At 36.5% G+C, this 26,656-nt stretch overlaps 1 protein-coding gene across 1 annotated transcript; it reads left to right on the forward strand.

The window, feature by feature from the left end:
* The first annotated feature begins 17,450 nt into the window (after positions 1-17,450).
* LOC112741561 (stilbene synthase 3-like) lies at positions 17,451-19,170 on the forward strand. Its single transcript, XM_025790581.2, has 2 exons — positions 17,451-17,740; positions 18,056-19,170. Exons 1-2 carry the CDS (start codon positions 17,563-17,565, stop codon positions 19,045-19,047), a joined length of 1,170 nt encoding a protein of 389 aa, XP_025646366.1. The 5' UTR covers positions 17,451-17,562; the 3' UTR covers positions 19,048-19,170.
* The last annotated feature ends 7,486 nt before the right edge of the window (positions 19,171-26,656 follow it).

Raw genomic sequence — 26,656 nt, forward strand, 5'->3', positions numbered from 1 at the left:
GATTGATTTATTTAGAAAAGAAAGAATTATGTTTTGAGTTGAGATTGTTAATGAACGGGATGGAAAGAAGGATGATGAGGATTCTCTTTGAAATATGGTTTTTGAATGAATTTGGAAATGAGATTTTGGATTGAAGAATAATTATGATGTTGAGAATGTTGAGATATGACCTTTGAATTATTCATATGGCTTATGATTTGAAATATCTGAGATACGAGGTTCCCTGGATTAAGTGCCGTGGCTTGCCACCACGTGTACCAGGTTGAAAACTCGATACTCTGTTGACCCTACGACGTAAGTGTGACCGGGCACTATATAAATTCCCGGGAATGTTACCCCCATTGAGCAATATTGATTATTTGAGAAAAAGCTATGCATAGACTCTTGGGGATGCATGTCGGGGGACAGTCTAAGGACAATTCAGACTTGTCGGCTTGGCTGGATAACCGACAGATGAGCCTCATCAGCCATAGGACAGGCATGCATCATATGCATTTGTATGCTTTGCTTGGGTTTGAACTTGTTTTGGTTTGCCTAATTGCTAAACTGTTCTTAACTGCTACTTGAACTATTTGCTGTAACTGCTACCTACTTGTGTTTTCCTTGTCTGTCTTGCCTGTGTTTGTTCTGGCGTGCTACATTTGGGAATGAACTTGGATGCTGAATTAATGATTGTGTTGTTTGATTGCGTGGTTGATTTCTGATTGAGATTTTCTTATAAGAAAGGAAAGATTTTGGATTTCTGAAAGATTAAACATTGTTTCTTTGAAAAGAGTTTTGAACGATTTTCTATTGGTTTTAAAAGATTCATAAGGCAATGATAATCACTGAGCTTGAAAACAGTTTCTTATTAAATATCTTCTTATAACAACTTTGAAACTCCGTGGTGAGACCGTGTGGTTAGGTTCTCACCCCCTACAGCTTTACCTTTTCAGGAACCGGATGAAGAAGCATTAAGAAGAGATATACTGCGTTTGGTTTATAAGATGTATTAATTAGATTATTTTCTTCCCTCGTCTTTGTTATTACGAGTTTGTAAGAGGGATAGGAATTGTATGTTTTATATGTATATTATATTATGAGTTATTATATAAGGAGTCTTGTATATGAATCTATGCCTGTTTGTATTTTTCTTAAGATAAAGTGTTTAATTTCGGTTTTTCTAAGAAATCAGCGATACAGTGTTGAGTCACAGGCTCCTATTTTAGTATTTAGTATGTAAAGTAGTCGTAATACTTCTTGCTATCAGAGTAGCGCAGCCGGAAGCGTGACTTCTGATAGTGAGGGTGTTACAGTAACTAGGCTAGGATGCCCGAAAGTTTCGTTTAGGTTCAAGCAGCGTGATTTTGTCAATAATTTAATCTGCTTACCGATGATCGGTCTTGATCTTATCTTGGGATTGGACTGGTTATCTGAGAACCATGTTCTGCTTGATTGTTCTACAAAGTCGGTGTACTTTACGCCGGAGGATACAGAAGGGCCGGTCGTGGTGAATAATTATTACTTGAATTCGATGATGGTGAACTGTTCTGGAATCGAATGTCAGGGTATCCTGTTGTTAACCGCTGGTGTTTCGGGTGATGATCAAATGTTGGATCAGATTCCGGTAGTGTGTGAGTTTCCGGAAGTGTTTCCCGATGATATTGAGGAATTTCCACCTAATCGAGAGGTCGAGTTTGCTATTGAGTTGGTGCCTGGGGCGGGACCAATCTCAAGTGCTCCTTATAGGATGTCACCGTTAGAGATGGCCGAGCTAAAGTCTCAGTTAGAGGAATTGTTGGTTAAGAACTTTATTCGACCAAGTGCATCCCCGTGGGGTGCTCCAGTGCTACTGGTAAAGAAGAAAGATGGAAGTATGCGACTCTGTGTGGGTTACAGGCAGCTGATCAAGATCACCATAAAGAATAAGTACCCATTGCCGAGAATTGATGATCTCATGGATCAGTTACAAGGAGCTGGGGTTTTCTCCAAGATCGATTTGCGATCCGGTTATCACCAGATAAGGGTGAGGGGTGAGGATATCCCTAAGACCGCTTTCAGGACTCGTTATGGTCATTACGAGTATACTGTAATGTCTTTTGGGTTGACGAACGCTCCTGCAGTATTCATGGATTACATGAATAGAGTGTTCCGTCTGTTTTTGGATAAATTCGTTGTTGTCTTTATTGACGACATACTAATTTACTCCAAGACTGAAGAAGAGCATGTGGAACACTTGAGGACCGTGTTGCAAATTCTAAAGGAGAAGAAACTCTATGCGAAACTGTCTAAGTGTGAGTTTTGGAAGGAGGAGGTGAAGTTTTTGGGTCACGTGGTGAGTAAGAAGGGAATAGCCGTAGATCCAACTAAGGTGGAAGCTGTGATGGATTGGAGGCAACCAACCACAGTAACCGAGATAAGGAGTTTTTTGGGTTTAGCTGGCTATTACCAAAGGTTCATCAAAGGCTTTTTGCAATAGGCTTGCCGTTGTCAAAGTTAACCCGCAAAGACACTCCGTTTGTTTGGACTCCTGAGTGCGAGGAGAGCTTTCAGAGATTGAAGAAAAAGTTGACCACTGCACCTGTGTTAGTGTTACCTGAGCCGAACGAGCCTTTTGAGGTATACTGTGATGCCTTGTTAAAGGGTCTAGGATGCGTGCTGATGCAGCATCATAATGTGGTGGCGTATGCCTCACGACAGTTGAGACCTCACGAAGTTAGTTACCCTACGCACGATTTGGAACTCGCTGCGGTTGTGTTTGCCTTGAAGGTGTGGAGGCATTATCTCTATGGTGTTAAGTTCCAAGTCTTCTCTGATCACAAGAGCTTGAAATATCTCTTCGATCAGAAAGAGCTTAATATGAGGCAGAGAAGGTGGATGGAATTATTGAAGGACTACGAATTTGAGCTGAATTACCATCCGGGAAAGGCGAATGTAGTGGCGGATGCGTTAAGTCGGAAGTCGTTATATGCGGCTTGGATGATGCTTCAAGAGGAGAAGTTGCTCAAGGGATTCGAGAGTCTAAAAATTGGTGTTCGAGAAGTATCTGGAACCTTGTGTTTGAGCCGATTAGAAATCTCGAGTGACTTTAAGTCTGAACTCCTAAAGGCTCATGAAAATGATGAAGCGTTATGGAAGGTGTTACCGGCTATCGAGCAAGGAAAACAGTGGAGAGTGTCGGAAGAAAAAGATGGGTTATGGAGATTCAAGGGTAGGATCATTATGCCGGATGTTGGCATTTTGAGGCGAGATATCTTAAAGGAGGCACACAAAAGCGGATTCTCCATTCACCCGGGAAGTACTAAGATGTACCATGATTTAAAGGCGATGTTTTGGTGGCCAGGTATGAAGAATGATGTGGCAGAATATGTTTCAAAGTGCTTAACTTGCCAAAAGGTAAAGATTGAACATCAAAGACCTTCTGGGATGTTGCAACCTTTAGAGGTTTCGCAATGGAAGTGGGAAAGTATTGCAATGGACTTTGTGTCGGGATTGCCAAGGACTAGGACTGGTTTTGATGCTATCTGGGTGATTGTGGACCGACTGACGAAGTCAGCTCACTTTTTACCCGTTCAGATGACTTACACCCTTGAGGAGCTAGCTCGGTTATACATAAAGGAAATTGTGAGACTCTATGATGTACCTGCTACTATAATCTCTGATAGAGATCTTCGTTTCACTTCGAGGTTCTGGGGTGCATTTCAGAAATCTTTTGGAACCCGATTAAGCTTGAGTACAGCTTACCATCCTCAAATAGATGGTCAATCCGAGAGGACGATCCAAACACTAGAGGATATGTTGAGAGCTTGTGTTTTGGACCAACCGGTGAGTTGGGATCGGTATATGCCGTTAGTGGAGTTTGCATACAATAATAGTTACCATGCGAGCATCGGAATGGCTCCATATGAGGCATTGTATGGGAGGAAATGCCAATCTCCGCTATGTTGGTATGAAGCTGGAGAGAAAGGCTTGTTGGGGCTGGAAATGATAGCTGAGACCACTGAACAAGTCAAGAAAATCTGAGATAGGATGCTTACGGCGCAGAGTCGCCAGAAGAGTTACGCCGATCAGAGGCGGAAGCCCTTGGAATTTGAGAAAGGAGATCATGTTTTCCGTAAGGTTACTCCGACCACAGGAGTAGGTAGAGCGATTAAAGCAAAGAAGTTGAATCCTCGATACATTGGTCCATTTCAGATCCTAGAGAGGATTGGACCAGTGGCGTATCGAATGGCTCTACCACCACATCTTTCGAACCTGCACGACGTATTTCACGTGTCGCAACTTTGGAAGTACACTCCTGATGCTAGTCATGTGTTAGAACCTGAATCGGTTCAGTTAAGAGAAGATTTGACGCTTCCAGTGGCTCCAGCCAGAATCGATGATACTAGTATCAAATGGTTGCGTGAAAAAGAGGTTTCATTGGTCAAAGTGGCATGGAGTCGAGGCGGTGTTGAGGAACACACTTGGGAACTTGAATCGGAGATGCGAACGGATTATCCGCACTTATTCTCAGGTAATTGAATTTGAATTTTGTGGGCAAAATTCCCAATTAGGTGGGTAGGATGTAAGACCCGGTTAATTAACGGCTAATTAACCCATAAATGAGAATTTATTCTAGAAAGCCAAAAATGTTATTTTTATGGCTTAATATGATAGAGGAGATTGGGACGAGAATTTCGGTACCAATTTTATAGAAATCGGACCAAGATTGGACCGAACGGGCCAAACCGGTCCAACCGGATCCAAAATGGGCCCTTGGCCCAACTAAACTAAACTAAAACCCTAGTTTTCAGCACTCTTTCTCCTCACAACACACAAACACATGCTGAAAATTAAGATGGAGGGGGGAAGAACACTCTCTCAAGTTCTCTCCCTTGGTTGATCTTCAAACCACCATAACTTTTGATCTAGAGCTCCGATTGCCGCACCGTTTGCGGCCACGCATTCATCACGAAGAGCTCTAAAAAACCCATACAATCAATCTTGAGGTCAGCCACGTTTTCCTCTTCGAATTTCCAGCCTTGTTTTCGAGTTTCATGATCAAAAATGTTGAGATTTTGGGTTCTTTGATGTTATAGGACCCAACTCTCTTGGAGGAGAAGGTTAATCTTGTCTCCTTGGACCTTGGGTGTGGTAAGATTCTCAACCCTAGTGTAATTTGTTGTTCTATGATGTTTGGGTATTGAGATGTTGTGTATGGATATGATTATTGTGGCTTAGGTTGTGTATATGTGAATATTGGAGCTTGATTGGTGACCTTGAAAAGCTTGGGAGAGGGTTTTGTGTGATAAAATCTGTTCTTGGAGGTGTTGAGACCTTGAGAGCTTGTGGACAAGTGGTTTGGAAGTGCTCCGGTTGAGCTTGGAAAATCGGCTAAGGTATGGTTTCGGTTTCCCGTATCTAATATGTAATGTGGTAGGAAATACTTAGGCTAGAGGCCCTAAGATAGGCATTGAATTGATGATGTTGTTGAATGATTGAGATATATGATGTGATCATATATGTGATTATGAATATTGATGCCTTGATTGTGTGATATATGAGAAAATGCATGTTGTGATATATGCTTGATGAATGATTGAGGTTGAATTGATGGATGGTACCATGTTGATGGTGAGTATGATGATGATTAGGTATAATGATGGTTGATTGGAAATGGAATTATTGGAAATTGGGATGAGGAAGGATGTATGACATGATATTGTGTTTGTCCTTTAGCCATTTGATTGAGAAGTGTTAAAATGGTTGGATGTGGTTTTGGGAACCTTGGTAAAGTGTCAATGTGTGAGTTGAGGATGGCTTGATGTTGATTTTGGTACATTTTGATTGATTTCAAAGAAAAGGGATGAAATTGGCATGTTTTGATTGATTTTGAAAAGAGTTGAAAGTGGCTTGTTTTGAAAATGGCACTTTATGGTTTTGTATAAAAATATGGTTTTTGGGCATACTTTGACGGGACATAACTTGGACTACGGATCTCTGATTTGTGCCAAATCTGTTTAGAAATGAAATTGGATCCGGGATTTCCATGCCGTTCGAAGAACGGGTGAAAAACGATTTAAAATGAGAAAGTTATGTCCGTCGGAAGATTGGGGGTTGAATCTGTAAATTCTGCAGCTTTTAACTTAAAAAATTTTTAGCAGAATGACCCTCCGCGCGTAGGCGCACTTGGCGCGTACGCGCCGTTCTTCGAGAAAGCACCATCCACATGTGCGCGTGGTGTGCGCGGGCGCGTCGATGCGCTGTACCAAATGCCCAGCCATTTTCCCGAGAGTTGTGCCAAAGTTGTGCCAGTTTTGTGCCTGGGGCGCAAGAGCACCCACGCGTACGCGTGGCTGACGCTTGCGCGTCGTTGGCTAATTTTCAATCCCCGCGTCCGCGCGTGTGACGCTTGCGCGTCGATGAGTTTTAAGGCCATCCACGCGTGCGCGCAGAGTGCGCGTACGCGTGGCCCTGTTTTCATCCCAAAGTTGATTTTTGAGTTTTAAAAGCCAAATTTCATACTTCTAAGCCTTCGATCTCACGAATTATGTCTTAAATCATTATGATATGCCTAGCATGAGAAAAAGGGCTAGTGAATGTGGTAACTTGCGAGTGAAGCAAGGGGAAAAATGAATGATCATTGAGGATCAAAGATGATTATGTGAGACGTGGAGGATGGCGGTGGAAGTGCTTGTTGTGCCATGGGCCGAAGGGCCGTAATTGTTAATGAATTGGCTGGTTATTGATTTAACCGTGAGCCGGATGGCTAGATTATTGACGTGTTACGGCGGAGCCATGATTATGGCTAAGTATAAATGCATATATGCTATTGAATGAATTGTGAATGTTTGCACTTCCACCATCGGAGATGAGGGTTTCCCTGGGAGGAAGCAGTGGCTAGCCACCACGTGCTCCAGGTTGAGACTCGAAGCTCTTTTGACCCTATGTCGTAAGTGTGGCCGGGCACTATGAAAGGCTCGGATGAGCTCGCCCCCGTAAATATTCACCAGTGAGGGTGATGGATATGGATCATGATTATGATCAAGTTTATGATGAGTATAACTCGAGTTGGGGATGCGCGACAGAGGGACAGTCCAATGGTTAGCTACCGGGACTTGTCGAGTTGGCTCTATAACCGACAGATGATATCATCAGCCACTAGGGACAGGCATGCATCATAAGCATACTATATTAATTGTTTGAGATTGCCTATTTGACTGCATATTACTTGCTAATTGTCTAAATGCCTTATCTGTTCCTATTTGTAAATCTCTTGTCTGATATAACTGTGTTTGCTATATTATACTCCTGCTGGTGGTTGGGAGGTCTGAAGGAATTGGAAAGGGAAGTATTAGTTAGACTGAAGGATCTTTAGTCAGTTGCCACTTACGGTTTAGCTTGTTTATAAGCTTTGATATTATCTGGAGGAAGTTATAGGATTGCCTTCGGCTTTCCTCATTATTATGTATTATATATGTGGAAGCTGTTACCGTGCTGGGGACCTCTGGTTCTCACCCATGCGGATTTTGTGGTTTTCAGATGCAGGACGCGAGGCTTCTCGTTAAGGCATGCTGGAGACTTCTGGATTAGCGAAGATCCTTTGTTCTCGGGACTCCGTCTTGGTTTATATATCTTGTTTAGATACTTTTATCTCTATTAAATAATACAAACTGTGATGACTCCTCTTATAGGAGATTTTTGGAGAGTATGGTTCTGTATTTGTGTCCCTTTGGGTTTCCTTTGGGTTTTCCTTATTTTATTATATGTATATATTGCTATGCTCGGACCAGTTATCTTCGCAGCCGGATTTTGAGTCTTGATATTCCCGTTTTTGACACTCTTTATATATATATGATCTTGCGTTAGCTTATCCTTTGCTCGTTACGTTATCGATCGGAGTGTTGCGCGTTCGAGTTACGGTTTTTGTTTACCCCTTTTTCTACAAAGGCTCCTAGTTATAACCAATTATTCATACTACTATACGTACTAAATTTTTGTTTTAGAGGTCGTAATAACTTGCCATCTCTAAATTATGACTTAAGCATAAGACTCTGTATGGTAGAGTGTTACATGTCTAATTTGGTCTTTTTATCTATGTGGTACTGCTGAGAAAATTGAGATTAAGCTCTTTACAAGTTAAAAAATTGGTTATTGAAGTTAATGGCTTAATGCAATGTGTGATCCTACTGATGACATATTTTTTATTGTATGATGATGATAACAAGTAAACCAGTTAGTCTAGAATTATGCAGAATCTGTTCTCCATTTCTTTTTTCAAATTCTACATTTTTTCTTGTTCTATTTTTGGTACTTATTAAATTATTATCTCCCTTACATAATCATTTTATTAAATTTAAGATGAGTGAATTTTTGGGTTTATTTCTATTTTTGTTACTTAATATGCTTTATTTTTAGTTTTCAAAGAAGCACTTAATATATACCTTAATTTGGAAACCAAGTTGGGTTGGTCTAGTGGTTAGCTCACTAGTCTGCTTAAGCAAGTGTCGGGGGTTCGAATCCCGCCTTGTGCATGCAGCAACTCATTGGCCAGCGACAAACCCTTAAATGGAGCTCAGTACCGCGACGGATTAGTCTTTGGCCTGTCGGGCTGGGGGATACCGTGGGAAACCAAAAAAAAAATTATATACCTTAATTTGCTGTATGTATGGTTTCACTAGCTAGTACCGTTGTTATTGAAAAAAAAGGATAAGACTGTGCTTGTATATCATATTATGTGATGTATGACGTGCGTGGTTTTTTTGTCTGGAAAATGGTGTTTCTTATTCTTTTTATTGTCTCGTGTAATAATTAATCTGATTTTGATATTGGCAGGATAAATTTAAGAGTTCTATAGAATAGGCTACGCAAAAAGGATTTGAAAAAGGAAGTAATCCACCAAATGAGATGGATGTCTGGTGTGAAATAGCCAGAGTTAAAAAGAGAAGAATTTATGGACTTGGAATAGAATCCACTACAGTTAAGAAAAGATCTAGTTATCCTGACTCCAGTTCCGATTGGTTTCAAAGGTCAGAACATGAAGAAATAATGAAGAAAATACAAGAAGAGAATGATGATTTGAAAACTAGGCTGGAAAAGACAGAAAAAAGATTTGAACTCAATAACTGTTTGCTTCAACAAATGATGAAAAAACTTAATTTTAAAATTTCGATTCCTTAACTAGAAGGTAGAAAAATAAATATAGGAGAGGATGAAGATGGTAAACATACATCTGAAGAGTGATTATTTCATTGTAGTTGTGATGCTAGTTAGTTAATAGACTTTAAATGATGTAATTAGTAATTTGAAAGTGTTGTTTACTTATTATTGTTGTTGATAATAATATTGAATTGATTAGTTATTTTGGTTATTGGTTAAGTGTGTTATGTTATTTAAGATATATCTTTTATGGGTTGGCTTTTATGTGTTAAGGTGTAGATTTTGTGTTGATGGTTTTTCAATATTTGATGGCCTAGATGTAGAGATTTAGTAAAAAATTGATAATTAAAAAATTAGGATCAGCCATGGAGATTTGGTCACTAAAATGCTTGGTTAGGAATTAGCGATTGAAATGTTGGTTGCTAAAATATAGGTCCCCACTTAGCGACTAAATTAGAGACTGAAACATTGGTCACAAATTAGCAACTGAGTTAGCGACCAATTTACTCAGAGACCGATTTAGCGACGGAAAATTTGGTCACCGACCAATTATATTAGCGACCGATTTATCGACTGATACTCTTTGGTGAGAGCTTGGTGACCTTGTTCACAAATCGGTCGCTATTGTTTAACGACTGAAGTTGGTTGCTATTTTCTGATTAGCGACCAAGGTTTTAGCCACCACCCGAATTGATCGCTAAATCGATGCTAAATCGGTCATTATTTCAGTAATTTCTTGTAGTATAATCTTAAAAAAGTATCACTACAACATTTTCAGGCTGAGGCAACATTTAAAAAGTGTTGCCTAAAAGCTGACAAAAGGTTGCTTTTGATCTATGGCAACACTTTTAGACCTAAGGCAACGTTTTTGGGCGGCGTTGCATATGCAGCCGTTGCCTTAGATCAAGGCAACACTTTTTTGTTTCAAAAGCAACGCTTTTGAGAGCAACACTTCAAAAGTGTGTTTGAGACAACACTTTTGCAATGTTGTCTTTTCTCATATTTTGACCACTACTAAAAAATGTTACCTATTTGTAATAAAATACAACCTTTTTATATGTTGCTTATAAGTTTGAATTTGTAATACTTTAAAGTGTTGCCTTATAGTTTTGAATATACAACCTTTTAAAGTATTGCCTTTTCTTTTGGATATACAACTTATACAAGTGTTGCCTTTTCTTTTGGATATGCAACCTATACAAGTGTTGCTTTTTCTTTTGGATATGCAACCATACAAGTGTTGTCTAATATACAAAATATGCAACTAATAGAAGGGTTGCCTTTTTGGTAAAAATAAAAATTACTTTTGTAATAAAAATACAAAAAAATAAAATATACAATAAATTTTTCTGTTCATACATGTGTAATTATTTTAATTAATAAATAAATTTATGCACAATAAAAAAATTATAAAAGAGACAAAATAACTAATAATAAAATTCTAATTAAAATATATATTAAAAGTTCAATTAGTATTTTAAATACATGATCTGTAAAAACAGTGATAGATACAGAATTATATATAGAATTAATTGATTGCAATGAAGCATCAAGATACATAGAGTAAATTACAGGAAAATTGGTAGTAGTGGATGTCCCCCAATACTTTAATGCAGCCAAATCATAAGCCCTAGCTGCTTTATCTTCTTTATCATATCCACCTACATATATATATGCATACAAATTAAATAAACTAGAGTCTCCCTAAACACATAATAACAAGAAGGAATCAAAGAGAGACTCTTACCCAAATACACTGAAGGAAGAGAGAAGTTGCATTGCATTCATGAAAATCACAAGAGAAAAGTCATAAAAACCTTGATTGAATGTAAAAATAAAATAAAATAGTAGACACACACCTTGGCGACCTTTTCTTGATTGTCCTTCCCTTCTACAGCTATTATTCCAAAGATGAGCTTTATATCTTCCGGTCCATCTATGTCTATTTATTTATTTCTTTCATCAATTAATATATTGGAATAGACAAGGCAGGAATTTCCAAATTAAACACAATAATGAAATTGAAACCTTGTTACGCCACGGTATATTGAAGTTCTCTGGCCAAAGGTATCTAGAGTTCTTCCATTAGAAGGTGGGGCTTCAATAATGCTGTTATTGTCACAGCTGGTTGTTGATGAATCCTTATTACTACCACTTCCCATGGACAATGTGAGTGCTTGCAGATTATTACTTATTTGAAACTGCTGCACACAATATAAAGTGGAGCACTAGGATGCATCAGTGGCCAAAATAACAATAAAAGAAAGCACTTAATATTAAGAACAATGAAGATTCTTAATTAACTACTTTTTTTATCATTTGCACAAAAAAATTTCATCAAATAACTAGAAAATCAATTACCTGTGTCCCAAATAGTAAGCTTTTTTATATGGTATATAGCAGCATTTCTGTATATGGCATATAGCAGCATCTGAAGTACCCCAAGTGCAAAATCCAACACATTTGGTAGCTGACAATTAATTACTCAATTAATAAGTCAAGTCGCTTTCAAATTCTTTAACTTTATATTCAAACTGATAAAGTTGGTGTACTTATGGCAATACATATATCACTGAGAAATAAACCATATGCAAACCACATAACCGCACTTAATGTGAGGAAAAATGACAAATTGAATGGCATAAATTGAACACTCTTTGTTCTTATAACATGTGCCTGCATCACGTACAATAATAACTAATCACAAAGCTAATAACAAGTATGATATTAAGAAATTAATGAAATTAAATGATAATTAATCACTGACCACAATGCTTAGAGGTGCTGCAAAAACAGAGCAATCATGAATTAACAAAACACAAAGAAACTACTATTCTTAATTAATAAGCCCTTTAATTTCTTGTCCGCCCTCATCACCACCCTCATTTATATACTACCTGGGTTTCAGTTTTCTTTTCCCTTCTCCACATACTCCTGAATCCTCCATTTTTTCTCTTCTACAAATTCATTGAATCAAAATCAGGTTCTTCTTTCTTTCTAGTTGAACAATAACCACGTACTTGAACCATTAATTTAGTCCTTACTCATATTCTTTCTTTCTTTCTTGACCAAAATCCATTGGCCTATAAGGCTATAAATCATAGTACAAATGCTACACATTTTCTAGGAAAGAGCCATTTCTTTTCCCTCTAAACAGTTTCCATTGGTGGGGTATGTATGCTACCTATTAATTAATGACGTGTTTTAATGTTCAAGATCTGAGAGAAAAAGAACACATTACCCTGCATTCTCTTTACTAACATCTGAATCTGAATATGGATCTTGTAATGAGAAGACACATGATTTATATGTCATTGTCAGAATCAGAATCTATTTATAATAACTGCGAAACCATAACCAAGTTACCTTCATGTTTGTTGTTGCCAAAACAGATTTCAAGTTGTGGTTGGCTTTTCCCAAGTCTATATTTCTGCAATGACCAGAAAAACAAAGAAAATATGTTGGTAAAAGAAAAGAAGTCCATGATATTTGGAATGAGTGAAAGCAAGAATAAAGGGAAATGCCTATAAATAAATGGCTCTTGAGATGAATTTGCAAATATTATAGCTATGAAAGCAAACCTACAAAATTTTCAAAAAGAGAGAAGCAGAAAAAAAAGAAGTGAACGTAATTGGAAACATGGCGAAAAACTTAGCGCTAACTCCATTGAACTGAAATATAGCCCAACAAAAAGAGAGTTTCAATTCCAAACTCAATAAAGAAATAAAGACCATACCTCTGCCAAGATGGTAGGGTGAGCATTGTGTATGCGAGTTTGATCTTATTGGCAACTCCCGAAAGGGATTTAAAATTTGTAGCTGCCTTCCTTACGGCCAAGGATTCGACAGGGTGCTGCCAAGCCCATTCAAACTGCAATCCCCCAATCAAAATGTGTTAAAATCTGGCTATAATCCCCATTTTTTTTATTTCTTCATGTATCAATATAATATACCCTATTCATATAAAATTACTCATATGTCATATATTTAAATGTCCTAATATTTGTAACAGAATCTAATTTAGGACATTTGCATTATTTCATAACGAGCTATTTATTTTATTTTATTTGGACAAAAATCAGCTGAAGAAAGCTTCATTTTCAGCAAAATTTCAAAACTAGAAAAGATGAGCTTTATATCTTCCAGTCCATCTATGTCTATTTATTTATTTCTTTCATCAATTAATATATAGCAACATACCTTGAAATTGCTTTTCCATCCTAAGAAATTGCTTGTTAAACACTCTAAAATTGAAAGATGTGTCACTGACCCACCATAGCTGCAAAAAAGCACAAGATAGTTTTGGTTTATGCAACCGAAAGTCCTAAAGCATCAAAAAATGGATCTAAATGGAATTCTTTCATATATAGCAACGTACCTTGAATGTTTCCCAACCTGAAGCAGAAGCTGAAGTACAGTTGGCAACAAGATCAGCTCCTCCTCCATTTTCTGCGGCGAGATATTTCTGGAACTTAGTGGCATTAGCTGCACTTGAGTTCCATCCTGAAATCATAAGGAGTTCTATTAAATTTGCAAATGAAGTGGACCTTAATAAAGAAAGAATCATAACAAGAGACCTTTGTTGGCATTTCCATCAAAGAGAGAAGGTTTCATCCATCCCTCAGCAAGCAACCAATTTCCTAGATTCACAGCTTTGTATGGCAAATTTTGTGCAACAAGAACAGAATGAGGAGGGTGTGAGAGGCATAAAGCCAACAAGAAGGCAAACAAGTATCTAAATGCCATTCTAAATTGTTTCGTGGATAAGATTGTAAAGAATCACAGAATTTATATAGCCATGGTTTGTAAATCAATATCATACAATAAAGCACATTAAGTTTGTATTAAAAGAGGAAGGACAAATTGTAATGACTTGACCCAAGTGTTAACCAAATTCAGATATTCATATTATTAATTACTAATTTGACACCAGTATCATAGGCACTAATAGAGCCACTACCATAGTCAAATGTGGATATAATCACATCTAAATGCATAATGAGTGAGAAAGAATATCAGGAAGAATCAACCCATAGAAATATCTTACGAGGTTATGACGCAACAATTTGCTATATACACACAATTTGCACATAGTGTTCACCAAAGATCCATAAATATTTTTTTTATCAATCTCCTTCAAGATAAAAACAAAAGCCAAACACCAAGCACAGGGGATAGAGACAAACTCAGGGCATAAATTAATAGTATGAACACTTTAGTTATCTTATATGAGACAAAAGACACTAAAACAGGGACTGGCGACAAACTCAGGACATAAATTAACAAATTGAGGAACGACAGCCTACCTGGAGGACTACAGCAACAAGCACAGAGGCAAAGATGGCGACAAACACAGAGCAGTAGTTAAGAGGCAAAAAGGCAACAACAACGGCAGAGAAATAAACATTTATGAGACTTGTAATCCAATTTGTGTTTGTTATATGGTCTTAGAACATGAAGTATCTAAAAGGATAATAATTAAATAAGCTATCAATTCAGATCATGAAGTATTTATCAGTGGACCTAGCTAGCTAAACCAAAATTACTTTAATTTCAGGATGATAACCATAAATACATATAGAATTAGGCTATAAAATATGCAGTTATATCATTATGATCCAATAAACAAGTTTATATAATAGAACTCATACAACAATTGCTAAGGGAACATTGCAAGTCAACCAAGAGTAAAAGTTCAATTTACCAAATAAGAAAGAATACTAAAATGCTAAAGTTAAAGTTCACAACTCCACATTTCATAATCACAAAATCTGACCAAACCCTTAAATTTACACAATAACGTTCAATATTAAATTCTACAGAGAAATTTCAATCCAAATAAACACAGTGAGAGTAGAACCAATTACTTTTAATTTGTAGCTACACACCGTGAGAGTAGCTACGTCAAAACTAACGTGCACAAGTTTCATATAACCAAAAATTAGGATTCAAAACAAAAAAAGTGCTAAAATAGAAAAGAAAAACAGAGGCAGAATCATCAATACCTACAGAATAGTGACTGGCAATGGTGAATACTAGCAGAAGAACGCCGGCAAATTGGAAGAAATCAGAGATGAAGGGCGAGCATTAATGATCGAACATGAGAATCTCAAAATAGAGAAGCTCAAAGCACGAGCAGAAACGCGAGCACTGATAATCGAGCATGGCAATGGAGATTAAATATCACCAAAAAGCTATAATAGCAACATCAACATTATTAAAATTAGGATTTAAAGCGCAAAAAAGAAAAAGAAAAAGAAAGAGGTAGAATCATAGGTACCTGCGGAACAATGACCAGTGGTGATGAACAAACGCCAGTAAAATCGAAGAGTTTAGAGATGAAGACAACGAACAGTGATGATCGAAGCTCAAAACTAAAGAAGAACACGAGCAAAACGATGAACACAAGCAGATTAGGGCAAACCGCGAACAATGATGAACGAGCAGAGAAGAACGCACATCAATGTCTCCATTGCCATAATCGAATTCGAGATTGTGTTTAGGGATTGTGTGCTGGGGTTAGGGATTTTGTGTTTGTGTTTCGATAAAGAGAGGAACACGAGGTAAACTGTGTTGAAAACAGAAATGAATGAAAAAATAACTCAGCAGAAAAAGAAAAACTCAACTAAAAAATATACTAGCTGAATTGATGCAAGCTAACAAGGCGAGAGCAGGAACGCGAGCAAAACAAGGCGAAGAGAAGAACCTGACTAGCATGACGAACCGTGAGTAGAGAGGAACACGAAGAGAGCACAACAAGGCCAGTAGGGACAAACACGACAAACTGTGACTAGGGAGGAACACAGAGAGGGAATGCTTCTCCGCGAGTAGAGAAGGAATCGCGAATTGCATTGATTTAGGGGTTAGGGTTACCAGTAGCATTTTGTTTCAACATTTTGTTTGGAATTGAATGTGAAGATGATGAATGAATAAAAGTTTGTGTATTTCAATCATTTGGTTTTCTATTGATATATTTAGCGAAAAAATTGAAATTTTAACAAAAATAGAATACTTATATATTTTAGACAACACTTATAATGAGAAGCTTATTAAAACTTTTAAAGCAATTCTAAAAAAGTGTAATTTATGTACATGGTAAGCGTTATATGTGTATTTCGCTGAAGCAACGCCTTTCACGTGTTGTCTATCTAATCAAAGGGAACACTTATGTAGTGTTAGTTAAAAAAGTGTGGCGATAGTAATATTTAATTGCAACAAATATTAAGCATTGTTTTTTATCATTTTAAACAACACTTTTTAGGTGTTGCTTACCTTACATGTTGCAATAGGTCAAAAATGTTGTAGTGTATTTTATCCTTTTATAATCAACAAAAAAATAGTATTTTAATCTTTTATAATAAAATTTTATTTTTGAATACAAACTTTGATCCTAAAAAGAGCATTTTAGTCCTTTTAAACTTAATAAAAAGGATATATTAGTTTTTTATTCAATTATATTTTTCTCGTTTACCTGTAATAATTAACAAGAAAGTATGTTATATATATTAAGAAAAAAACAACATAATAATATTTATATAGTTGCCAATGAAGAATATGATAACGACATATATATGCTTCTTATACACTAGTGGGGATGTATTATTACATTCTGATGTGGACATAAATATATAGTGGAATATCTTAGTCAAATAGGTTTTGCCTAACATGTTATATATCTTAATCAAATATGGTTGCCGCCATCTTAGTAAATTCATCTACTAAACTCATCTAATATAATCAATTAATTAAGACCAGCAGACTCATATGGTGGTAGACTCCACTGTCATCCACCAAACTCCTCACACACTCAGTCAAACTACATCATGTTTAATTTTAATAATGAAATTTAGATAAAAACGATAAGATCACTTATAAATATACATAAATATCGTTAGTTATAATAACAAACGAACATTTTTGCTTCGAAGAGATTTCAACATGGCATGGATATAATGGTACTAGTGAAGCACGTGATACGCCCAGCTACCCTTTTTTTTTTTTTAAAGTAGAAATAGGTATTTTAAACATGTGCAAAAAGGCTTTACGATTTGATATAATACCACCAAAATAATTATTATAAGTGTTTGCTTCCTCGAGGGCTTTACAATTTTTATAAGTTTCTCCAATAAATCACTGAATAAGAGAGTGATGTAATCTAGTATTTTTTTTCCTTTCAAATTCAAAGTAAAACAATTAAACAATACGAAAGTCAGAGCACATCGTTTTTGAATCCAGGGACATCATTCAAGTTTACTACATCAGTTGCACTTCGTGTATTTAATTCCTCATATGCCCCTACTCTCATGCATATAAATACCTTCCTCTCCCATGCCTAAGTCTTCATCCAAATATCTTTGTTATTACAAAGAACATAGCTAAGCTTTGCCATCCTAAATAACATAGCTAAACTTCGCTATTCAGATCCAAACAACACAGCTCAGAAAATATGGTTGCCGTGAGTGAGATCCGCAAGGTTCAAAGGGCAGAAGGCCCTGCAACCGTATTAGCGATTGGTACAGCAAATCCATCAAACTGTGTTGATCAGAGTACATATGCAGATTACTACTTTAGAGTAACTAATAGCGAGCACATGACGGATCTCAAAAAGAAGTTTCAACGTATTTGTATGTATTCTTATTAAGTATTTTAATTTTGTTTTATTTAATATTTATCAAAGTAAAATTCATCGTTTTACTTTCATAAATAAAAGTATTTGAAAATATAAAAAATAAAAAAATTTGGATATTAATAATAATAACTACTTAAAGATAACAATAACTACTTAATAATAACTTTACTTCTATAATTACAAATTTGGATAAATTATATATTCAAATGGTACTTAAAAGTAACTCAAGAATAATATTATTGCTATTTATATCATTTGCTAAAGTTTATCGAAGATAATGATGGATGTGAATTACACATTATTATTTCAGGTGAGAGAACACAGATCAAGAACAGACATATGTACTTAACAGAAGAGATACTAAAAGAGAATCCTAATATGTGTGCATACAAGGCACCGTCGTTGGATGCAAGAGAAGACATGATGATCAGGGAGGTACCAAGGGTTGGAAAAGAGGCTGCAACCAAGGCCATCAAGGAATGGGGCCAGCCAATGTCTAAAATCACGCATTTGATCTTCTGCACCACCAGTGGCGTTGCATTGCCTGGCGTTGATTACGAACTCATCGTACTCTTAGGGCTTGACCCATGTGTCAAGAGGTACATGATGTACCACCAAGGTTGCTTCGCTGGCGGCACTGTCCTTCGTTTGGCTAAGGATTTGGCTGAAAACAACAAGGATGCTCGTGTGCTTATCGTTTGTTCTGAGAATACCGCAGTCACTTTCCGTGGTCCTAGTGAGACTGACATGGATAGTCTTGTAGGGCAAGCATTGTTTGCGGATGGAGCTGCTGCGATTATCATTGGTTCAGATCCTGTGCCACAAGTTGAGAAGCCTATCTTTGAGCTTGTCTCGACTGATCAAAAACTTATCCCTGACAGCCATGGAGCCATCGGTGGTCTCCTTCGTGAAGTTGGACTTACATTCTATCTTAACAAAAGTGTTCCTGATATTATTTCGCAAAATATTAACGACGCGCTCAGTAAAGCTTTTGATCCATTAGGTATATCTGATTATAACTCAATATTTTGGATTGCACATCCTGGTGGACGTGCAATTCTGGACCAGGTTGAACAGAAGGTAAATTTGAAACCAGAGAAAATGAAAGCCACTAGAGATGTGCTTAGCAATTATGGTAACATGTCAAGTGCATGTGTGTTCTTCATCATGGATTTGATGAGGAAAAAGTCGCTTGAAGAAGGACTTAAAACCACTGGTGAAGGACTTGATTGGGGTGTGCTTTTTGGGTTTGGTCCTGGTCTCACTATTGAAACTGTTGTTCTTCGCAGTGTAGGCATATGATGCACTTCTACGCATATATACAATTGTGGTACCTTCTAATAATTATTTTTTTTCTCAAGAATAAGGCCCTGATGTTCTTTATATATACAAACACATGATTGAATGAGTGAAAATTTTGACAAAGATGTCTAAAGTTATTTCTTTATGCTAAGATTTAATATCAACGTTTGTAACTGTTAGTAAAAAATATATCAAATTCTTTTTTGATTGGGCAACATGACACATTCCAATATTTGGGTTGCATTTTCATCTTAAAACAACTATAAACACCTTTGTATGGGGTTGCATATAAGTAAAGTAAAAAAGTATTATGTATGATAGTACAAGTCTTGAGAGTAATATGTTTGTAGTTTTTTATAAATTATCATGTGTGTGAAGTATCTCAAATAATTATATACGAAGATCCTATAATTGTTTTCTTGTGAATATACTTTTTTTTATCATTGAATGACAGATTTTAGATTTAATTTTGGTATATTATAAAAATATTATCTTTATCTAAAAATGATATTATTTCTTTTAAACCGTTACTTTCTCCCATAAAATACGCTTTTAAAGTGTGACTAAATAAATATCTTTATAAAAAATATTTTTAACATCTTTATTAGAATAGATATTTTATATAATAATATAATGTCACTTTCTTGTCTAAATTTTAATCTGTTATTATACAAGCTTGAATATAATAAAATTAATTATATAGAAAAAAGAATACTCATGTCATATTGTGTTGTAGCAAATACGAAATAAAATTCAATTTCATATATACTATTCTGTATTGTTCTAGTCATAGCTTGTGTTACACACATTAAAGTAGCATATATAGTAGTTCAAATATATTCATGATCAGGTTATCTGGTTTTATACCTCTACAAGCAGAATACGTTGCAAAAATAGCAGCATTTTTTGCAACTGTTGGTATCTACGACTTTTGAAATCAAATTTAAATTTTGAGAGTTTAATTCAATTAAACAACTCTAATTCAAAAAGGGTATTTTAGTTTTGATATTAGAGTAAATAGGCGTTTTTGACCATGAAAGATTCAGATGCATGCTGACATTTCTACTCATGAAAGATGGAAATTAAAGATATACCCATGAAAGATGGGCTTTTGTAGACAAAATTATTCGAACCCTAAACAATTAAATAAAATTCCCAAACTACCCTCTAATATAACCTAACTCTAACATCTAATTTTACTCCACACCACCACTTTCCCAATCCCAAACCCTACCACCAAACCCTGTCTTTGCCTCAAAAAACCTTGAACTTGTTGGACTCCTTGAAGCACAGGAACATCTCCAACGGCATCCTCCATGCCTCTTCCCACTCCATCGTTGTCAAATCAAGCCACAGAACCAGGATCGTCGAGCATGGCGCATTCAACAAAAATGACGATTTTAATCTCCAACCATCATCACCGTTGCGTGACCTCCATCAACCATGTAGTGGTATTTTTTCTTAGTTGGTCTTTCAATTGGTGAGAAAGAGCTTTGAGGCATGGTGTTTCCGGTGGCTGTGGTGGCAGAAGAAGAGTTAAAGCGCTTGGGAACCCCTGTACGCATAACTTGCGTACGGGACCATTGTACGCGACATGACCAACCTATTCGGGTTGGGTATCTCGCATACGCGAGTAGAGTGCTTGCGTACAAGAGCATTGAAAATTGTACGCCCACGCATACGCGTGGCTCATGTGTACGCGTGACCCCTGTTTTCAGCAAATAAATTTTGTGTTTTAAATATGATTTTAAATCTCTAAACCTTTGTTTTCACTCTTTTAACCCTAGATAGTAGTCAGCCTAACAATAGGATGAAGCTAGGGAAAAGGTGGTAGCTTAGGGATGAAGAAGGATTTTTAAAAGGTAATATGTGGTGGGAGAAGACGGTACTTGATATGATAAATATGATGAAAGTGGTGTATGAAGCATAAGAGAGGAATATGTAATTGAGAATGATGTATGAGATAATTGATGAAGTTAATTAATTAGGAGTAATAAAACTTATGATAAATGATTAAGTGGCTATGATTTATTGAGGAAGTGCGGTAGTGTTGCGAGTATGCCGGAGATACATATGTGAGCTAAGGGTTGAGTATTTTTGAGCTTGGGGTACTGTCTTCCCCATGTCAGCCGGGGATTGTGATTATTGTTCATGTAGCTGTGATGTTCTTCCCATGGATATCATTGAGCTTGGGGTATTATTTTTCCCATGTCAGCTTGGGACTTTCCCCATGGATGTTATTGAGCTTGGGGTGTTGTCTCCCCCATGTCAACTTGGGGATTCTCCCCATGGTGAATTTTGAGCTTGAGGACATGTCGGGCTGGCTACGTAACCGACAGTTGATATCAACAGTGATAGGATAGGCATGCATCATATTGCATTTGTTTGCTCTGCCTAGGTTTGCTTAATTGTTTTGGCTTGCCTATATGATAAACTCTGTCTAATTGGTAACTGTGATACTTGTTGTAACTGTTCTCTAAATGTGCTAGCCTTGTATTTGCTTGTGTTTGTAATTGTCCTTCTGTTTTGAGTACTTTGGTGGTGGATTAAGGATAATGGTGTTTTGTTCTGAATTGGGCCAGAGGCCGAGTTGGTTTGAATTTGGGCCTAAGGCGGTAATTGGTTGGATCAGTGATAAGTATTAGTTAACAATGATTTACTAGTAAGCGATAAAATGTATAGAATATTATGTTTTATGAAGGTGAAAACAAGGTTTAGAGTTAAATGGAATAGAAAGTAAACTGCAGAGTTAGAGTTAAGTTGTGACTTGGGTACCTTAGAGAGTTTTACCAAATTTATGGTTCAGTTTACTCCTTTAAGTTTTATAATCTGAGTGTCGAAGTTCTAGGATTGCCTTTGGCTTTCCCGGGACCTTATTTATTATATTTGTGGGTACCTTAACCATACTAAGAACCCATTTTTCTCATCCTATACAATATTGTTGTTTTTCAGATGCAGATTGTGAAGCACCACTCTGTATTCTAGAGACGCGGACGAAGCAAAGAACTTTTGGGACTTAGGGTCGTATCTTTGTTTATATTTATGAATGTATATAGATTCTCCACTTTGTATTTTTATGTTTGTTCCTCTTAGAGGTTGACTCGGAGAAACAGGTTGTCGTTTTTTGCTTTTGGTCATTTTAGGATCCTCTTATATATATGTATATATATACTTGTATGTTCTATCCGGTTTATCTTCGCGAACCGAGTTAGAAGCTTTGTTAATTATATCTTTGACACTCCCTTTTTATTATTCATACACGTATATCTTACGTTTCTTCGTACGCAATTTTTTCATTTACAAGAGCGATGCGCCCTTTGTTTTAAACTCTCCTTCAAAGGCTCCTCGTTATAAAACTCCTTTCAACTATTATTATATATATTTTTACTTTTAGAGGTCGTAATATTGCCACCTCGGTTTTATGACTTAAGCATAAGACTCTGTGTGGTAGGGTGTTACACATATCCTAATACAAGCCATGAGCTCACGTGTCGGTTGGTTGCCTGCACCCGACAACATTCCTAAAATAGGCGTTACATATCGCCGTCCCTATCTCAGAAAATATTCCTTCCATGAGCGTTACATATCACCATCCTCATTGGGCCGTACTCATAGTCTCAGGTGGGCGTTACGTATCGCCGTCTCCACTAATCCTCATGCACAATATCTCAAGTGAGCATTACGTATCGCCGTCCTCACGAGATTGTACTCAATAATAATAATCACGCAAGCGGGACAAAACTTTCATCCTTGCCAATCAACAATCACACTTCAATTATAATCACGCAAGCAGGATAATGCCTCCATCTTTGCTAATTCAGTCATCCACCATAGTCAAATTCATCACTTTACCAATTATATCATCAATGACATAATCAGTCATCATCAATCATAATCGCTAGTACATATCTTAATCACATTTTCATCATAAGCCTCATATAAATCTCACTTTTGTCATAAGCCTCAAATCAAACACGGTTTCTCATCATTACTCTCATAATAAACATAATCCTCATCATGATCATCAACTCTACTCTGTACACTTTAATATTCACCGGGTTTAGACTTAGGTCGTTACATATGGCTTGCGGGTATTAAGCGTCTAATAAGATACCCTAAACTCGAGATCAAGGTTACAACCAACTCAATGCAAGTACAATATAATCATTTCTGAAGCGTCTAATAAGATACCCTAATATGAAGCGTCTAATAAGAAAAATTACTGTAAATAAGGAGGAACGACGAAACAAAACAGCAGTAGCTCCAGCGGTGCTCACGGCGATAACTATGTCATTTCTGATTACTAGAATCACGGTGTGGCTTGCAGCAACGGCGAACCAATCCAGTTCCAGCGGCCTCCTTCCATAGCAATAGCAGTGTAGCAGCAGCGACAACTCCGGGAAGCTCATGCAGTGGCACAACAGCTCGATGGCTGTGCAGCAGCTCAGCAGCAGTGGAAGTAGCCCCTCCTTCCTCTTTGGCCATCTTGTTCTCTTCCCCTCTCTCTCTCTCTCTCTATCTCGTTCGACGACGATGGCAGCGGCCAGGGTTCGGTGGCAATGGCTTCTTTGACGGTGGCGACGACCCTTGATAGTATCAGCGGTGACAAGACGCAGCTTCCTCTAGCTCGCGTTTTCAACAGCAGCAGCTCCCTCTCTCTCCCATGGTTCTGTCTCTCTCTCACGTGGTGGCACCAAGCCCTGCCGACGCTGTCTCCCTCTCCTATCTTCTCCCATTCATGTGTGTGTGTGGGAAGGGGAGTGACGGCGCTGAGTGTGGGTGAGGGTTAAGGGTGAATGTGTTAGGGTTAGAATTTTTGAATTAAGAGGGTAAGGATAGGAATTTTAATAAAATTAGAGGGTAGAGTGGTAATTTAAAACCAAATATAAGTATCTTTAAGAATACTATTTAATTATCAACTTACAAATTATTTTTAAATAAGTACTCTAATTTTTAAATTAGAGATAAATAAATTAATTTTTTTTATTGTTAAAATTATATTCAAACTATCAATATTTAAATTAAATTAACAAATTATCATTATTTTTCAATAGCTAACTTTAAATTTTGAATACGAAAATTATACTATTAATATAAAAATAATATAAAAATCTCTGAGTAATAATTACTTTAAACTCAAATTACTAAAAACTCAGGTTTTAAATATCTTAAATAAAAGAATCTCTGAAAATAAAATCTTGAATAAATATAATAAATTATAAATAATTTATTATTTAATTTCAGAAAATTCGGGATGTTATAAGCAATGTGAAATTCATGTACAAAGATATAATATTAAAGCCTTAAGTATCCAATTATGTTATTGATGACAGTGGTGGTGATGATGACGACGGTAGTGATAATGGTAGTTGAGAATGAAAATGGTGGTAGGGTTTGGGATTGGAAAGTAGTGGTGTGGAGTAAAATTAGATATTAGAGTTAGGTTATATTAGAGGATAGTTTGGAGATTTTATTTAATTTTTTAGAGTTCGGATAATTTTATTTGCAAAAGTCTATCTTTCATGGGTATAACTTTAATTTCCGATTTTTATAGATAAAAAATTCAGTGTTCAAATATTTTATGATTAGAAATGACTATTTACTCCTTGATATTAGGATAAATTATCAAAATGGTATTCAAAAATTAATTTTATTAACAAAAATAATCTAAAAAGTAGTTACGAAAAACACATAAGAGTTTGAAAAAACTAAAAACATGACAAAAAAACATGTGATGAAAATCACAAAAATATCTATTTTTAATAAGTGGCAAACAAATTTTATATTTAAAAAATACTTATATATTTGATTTAAATTTTTGTAAGAATATTTGGATAAGTAATGCATAAAAAAATTGAAGCAAAATTTGATCACAAGACTTCTTTTACAGTTTTTTAAATTTATTTTTTCAGTTTTTTGCAAAAAGTTTATTTGGAGTGAACCAATTTTGAGAATGAAAATGTTCGAGTGTATATTTGTCGTTCATATCTTTTAATGTTTTTTAACAATATAAACTTTTAAATATTATTTCGGTACGTGATTTTTCCTTAAAATTAATCCTAAACGAGGTAATTTAATCTTTTTAAAATAAAATTTTTTACTTGCTTGTCTTTTACAATTAATCTTGAAAGAGGTATTATTTTAGTTTTTTTTTCTTAAAATTAACCAAATTTGTATTTTATAATTTTTATAATCAAATTTAAATTTCTAATGTCTAGTACAATTAAAAAAAGGGTAAAAAACCCAAATAAGCCAAGGAGAGCTCCAAATTACCCAAATCAAAAATCCACACCTGAATCCACCAGGACGAATTATTATATAATTCGAATCAATAAGATTCGAATTATACTCTCAAGTAATTCGAATTGATATAATTCGAATTATGTGCATGCAACGAGTTAAAGTAATTCGAATTGAGTTAATACGAATTACTATGAAGGAAACAAAATAAAGTAATTCGAAACAAGTTGTTTCGAATTATAATTAACTAATTCGAGTTTAATTAATTCGAATTACTAGGTTAGCTTGTGATACAACATAATTCGAAACAAATTGTTTCGAATTATATATATATAGTACGAACCAGAGCTGTATATATATGCTGTGAACTCATGATGCTCTCAACAAAGAGGGGAGATGGCTAGTGAGGAGAGTTTCCTAGTGCTGGTACATTACAGAGGGTCGATTAAGAGAAAAACTCGGTCCGGCGTGAAGTTCATTGATAAGGATCCCCTATGTATTATCGTGACGCCAACAACCACCTACGATGCTCTTGTTAGCTCTGTGCTGGAGAAGCTTGGTCTCGAAGGAGTTAAAAGGGTCAAGAAGTTTTTCTACCGCATTCCAACAGCGGTGCTCCATGACACCGTGAAGTTTGATTGTTCCACAATCGGTAGTGATGAGGACTTGTAGGTTATGTTTCTTTGTCGTAGGCAGTTTCCCGAGGTAAGGACACCAGAGTTGTTGGCAAAGTTGGTTGATGTGGTATCTAGCTCGGGTGGTTCGAACCGGAATGCCAATACTATAGCCGCGGTTGCCGGCTCGAGCTCGAGACCTGCTGTTGCTTCATCCTCTGCTCCTGTGTATGAGCCACCGATGCAGCTTGTTGCGTCCCCTTCGTTTGCCGTTGATCTGAGCGGCAATGTTAGAGACGAGGTTCGGTATGGGGAACATATTCCCACCGAGGTACATTGTCCCACACCGGCTGGTGTTGGTGATGGTTTGTTTGATGATCCAGATGACGATGACGTGGAGCCGGATATGATCGCTGATGAAAGCGGCGATGATGTTGGAACTACTGTTCCGAGAAGGGCTACAGGTGGATCTAGTTCTGGCACACAGCAGTATCCACCCCATTTTTCTTCGTTGGACCTGGATGCCATGCGGCAGGACGAAAATGCACAAACCACTAACATATACAATATATTTCATAAGGAACCAGAAAATAAATCGTGATGGGTAAAAGATATATGAAACAAACGACCAACATTTTATACACAAACCGCTCACTCAAACCACGTGCAAATACCATTAACAAAAACAGATGCATTTTCACATTTATCATAAATCACTACCGTTAACCGCTAACCATCACTGAAACCACTATCCA

Source organism: Arachis hypogaea, chromosome 14 (assembly GCF_003086295.3).
Source record: "Arachis hypogaea cultivar Tifrunner chromosome 14, arahy.Tifrunner.gnm2.J5K5, whole genome shotgun sequence".
Taxonomy (NCBI): Eukaryota; Viridiplantae; Streptophyta; class Magnoliopsida; order Fabales; family Fabaceae; genus Arachis; species Arachis hypogaea.

Bases quoted from the DNA above. Each gene is read 5' to 3' on its own strand.
- LOC112741561 (XM_025790581.2), top strand. From the start codon at position 17,563: ATGGTTGCCGTGAGTGAGATCCGCAAGGTTCAAAGGGCAGAAGGCCCT. The intron at 17,741-18,055 runs GTATGTATTCTT...TTATTATTTCAG, and splicing joins AAAGAAGTTTCAACGTATTT to GTGAGAGAACACAGATCAAG.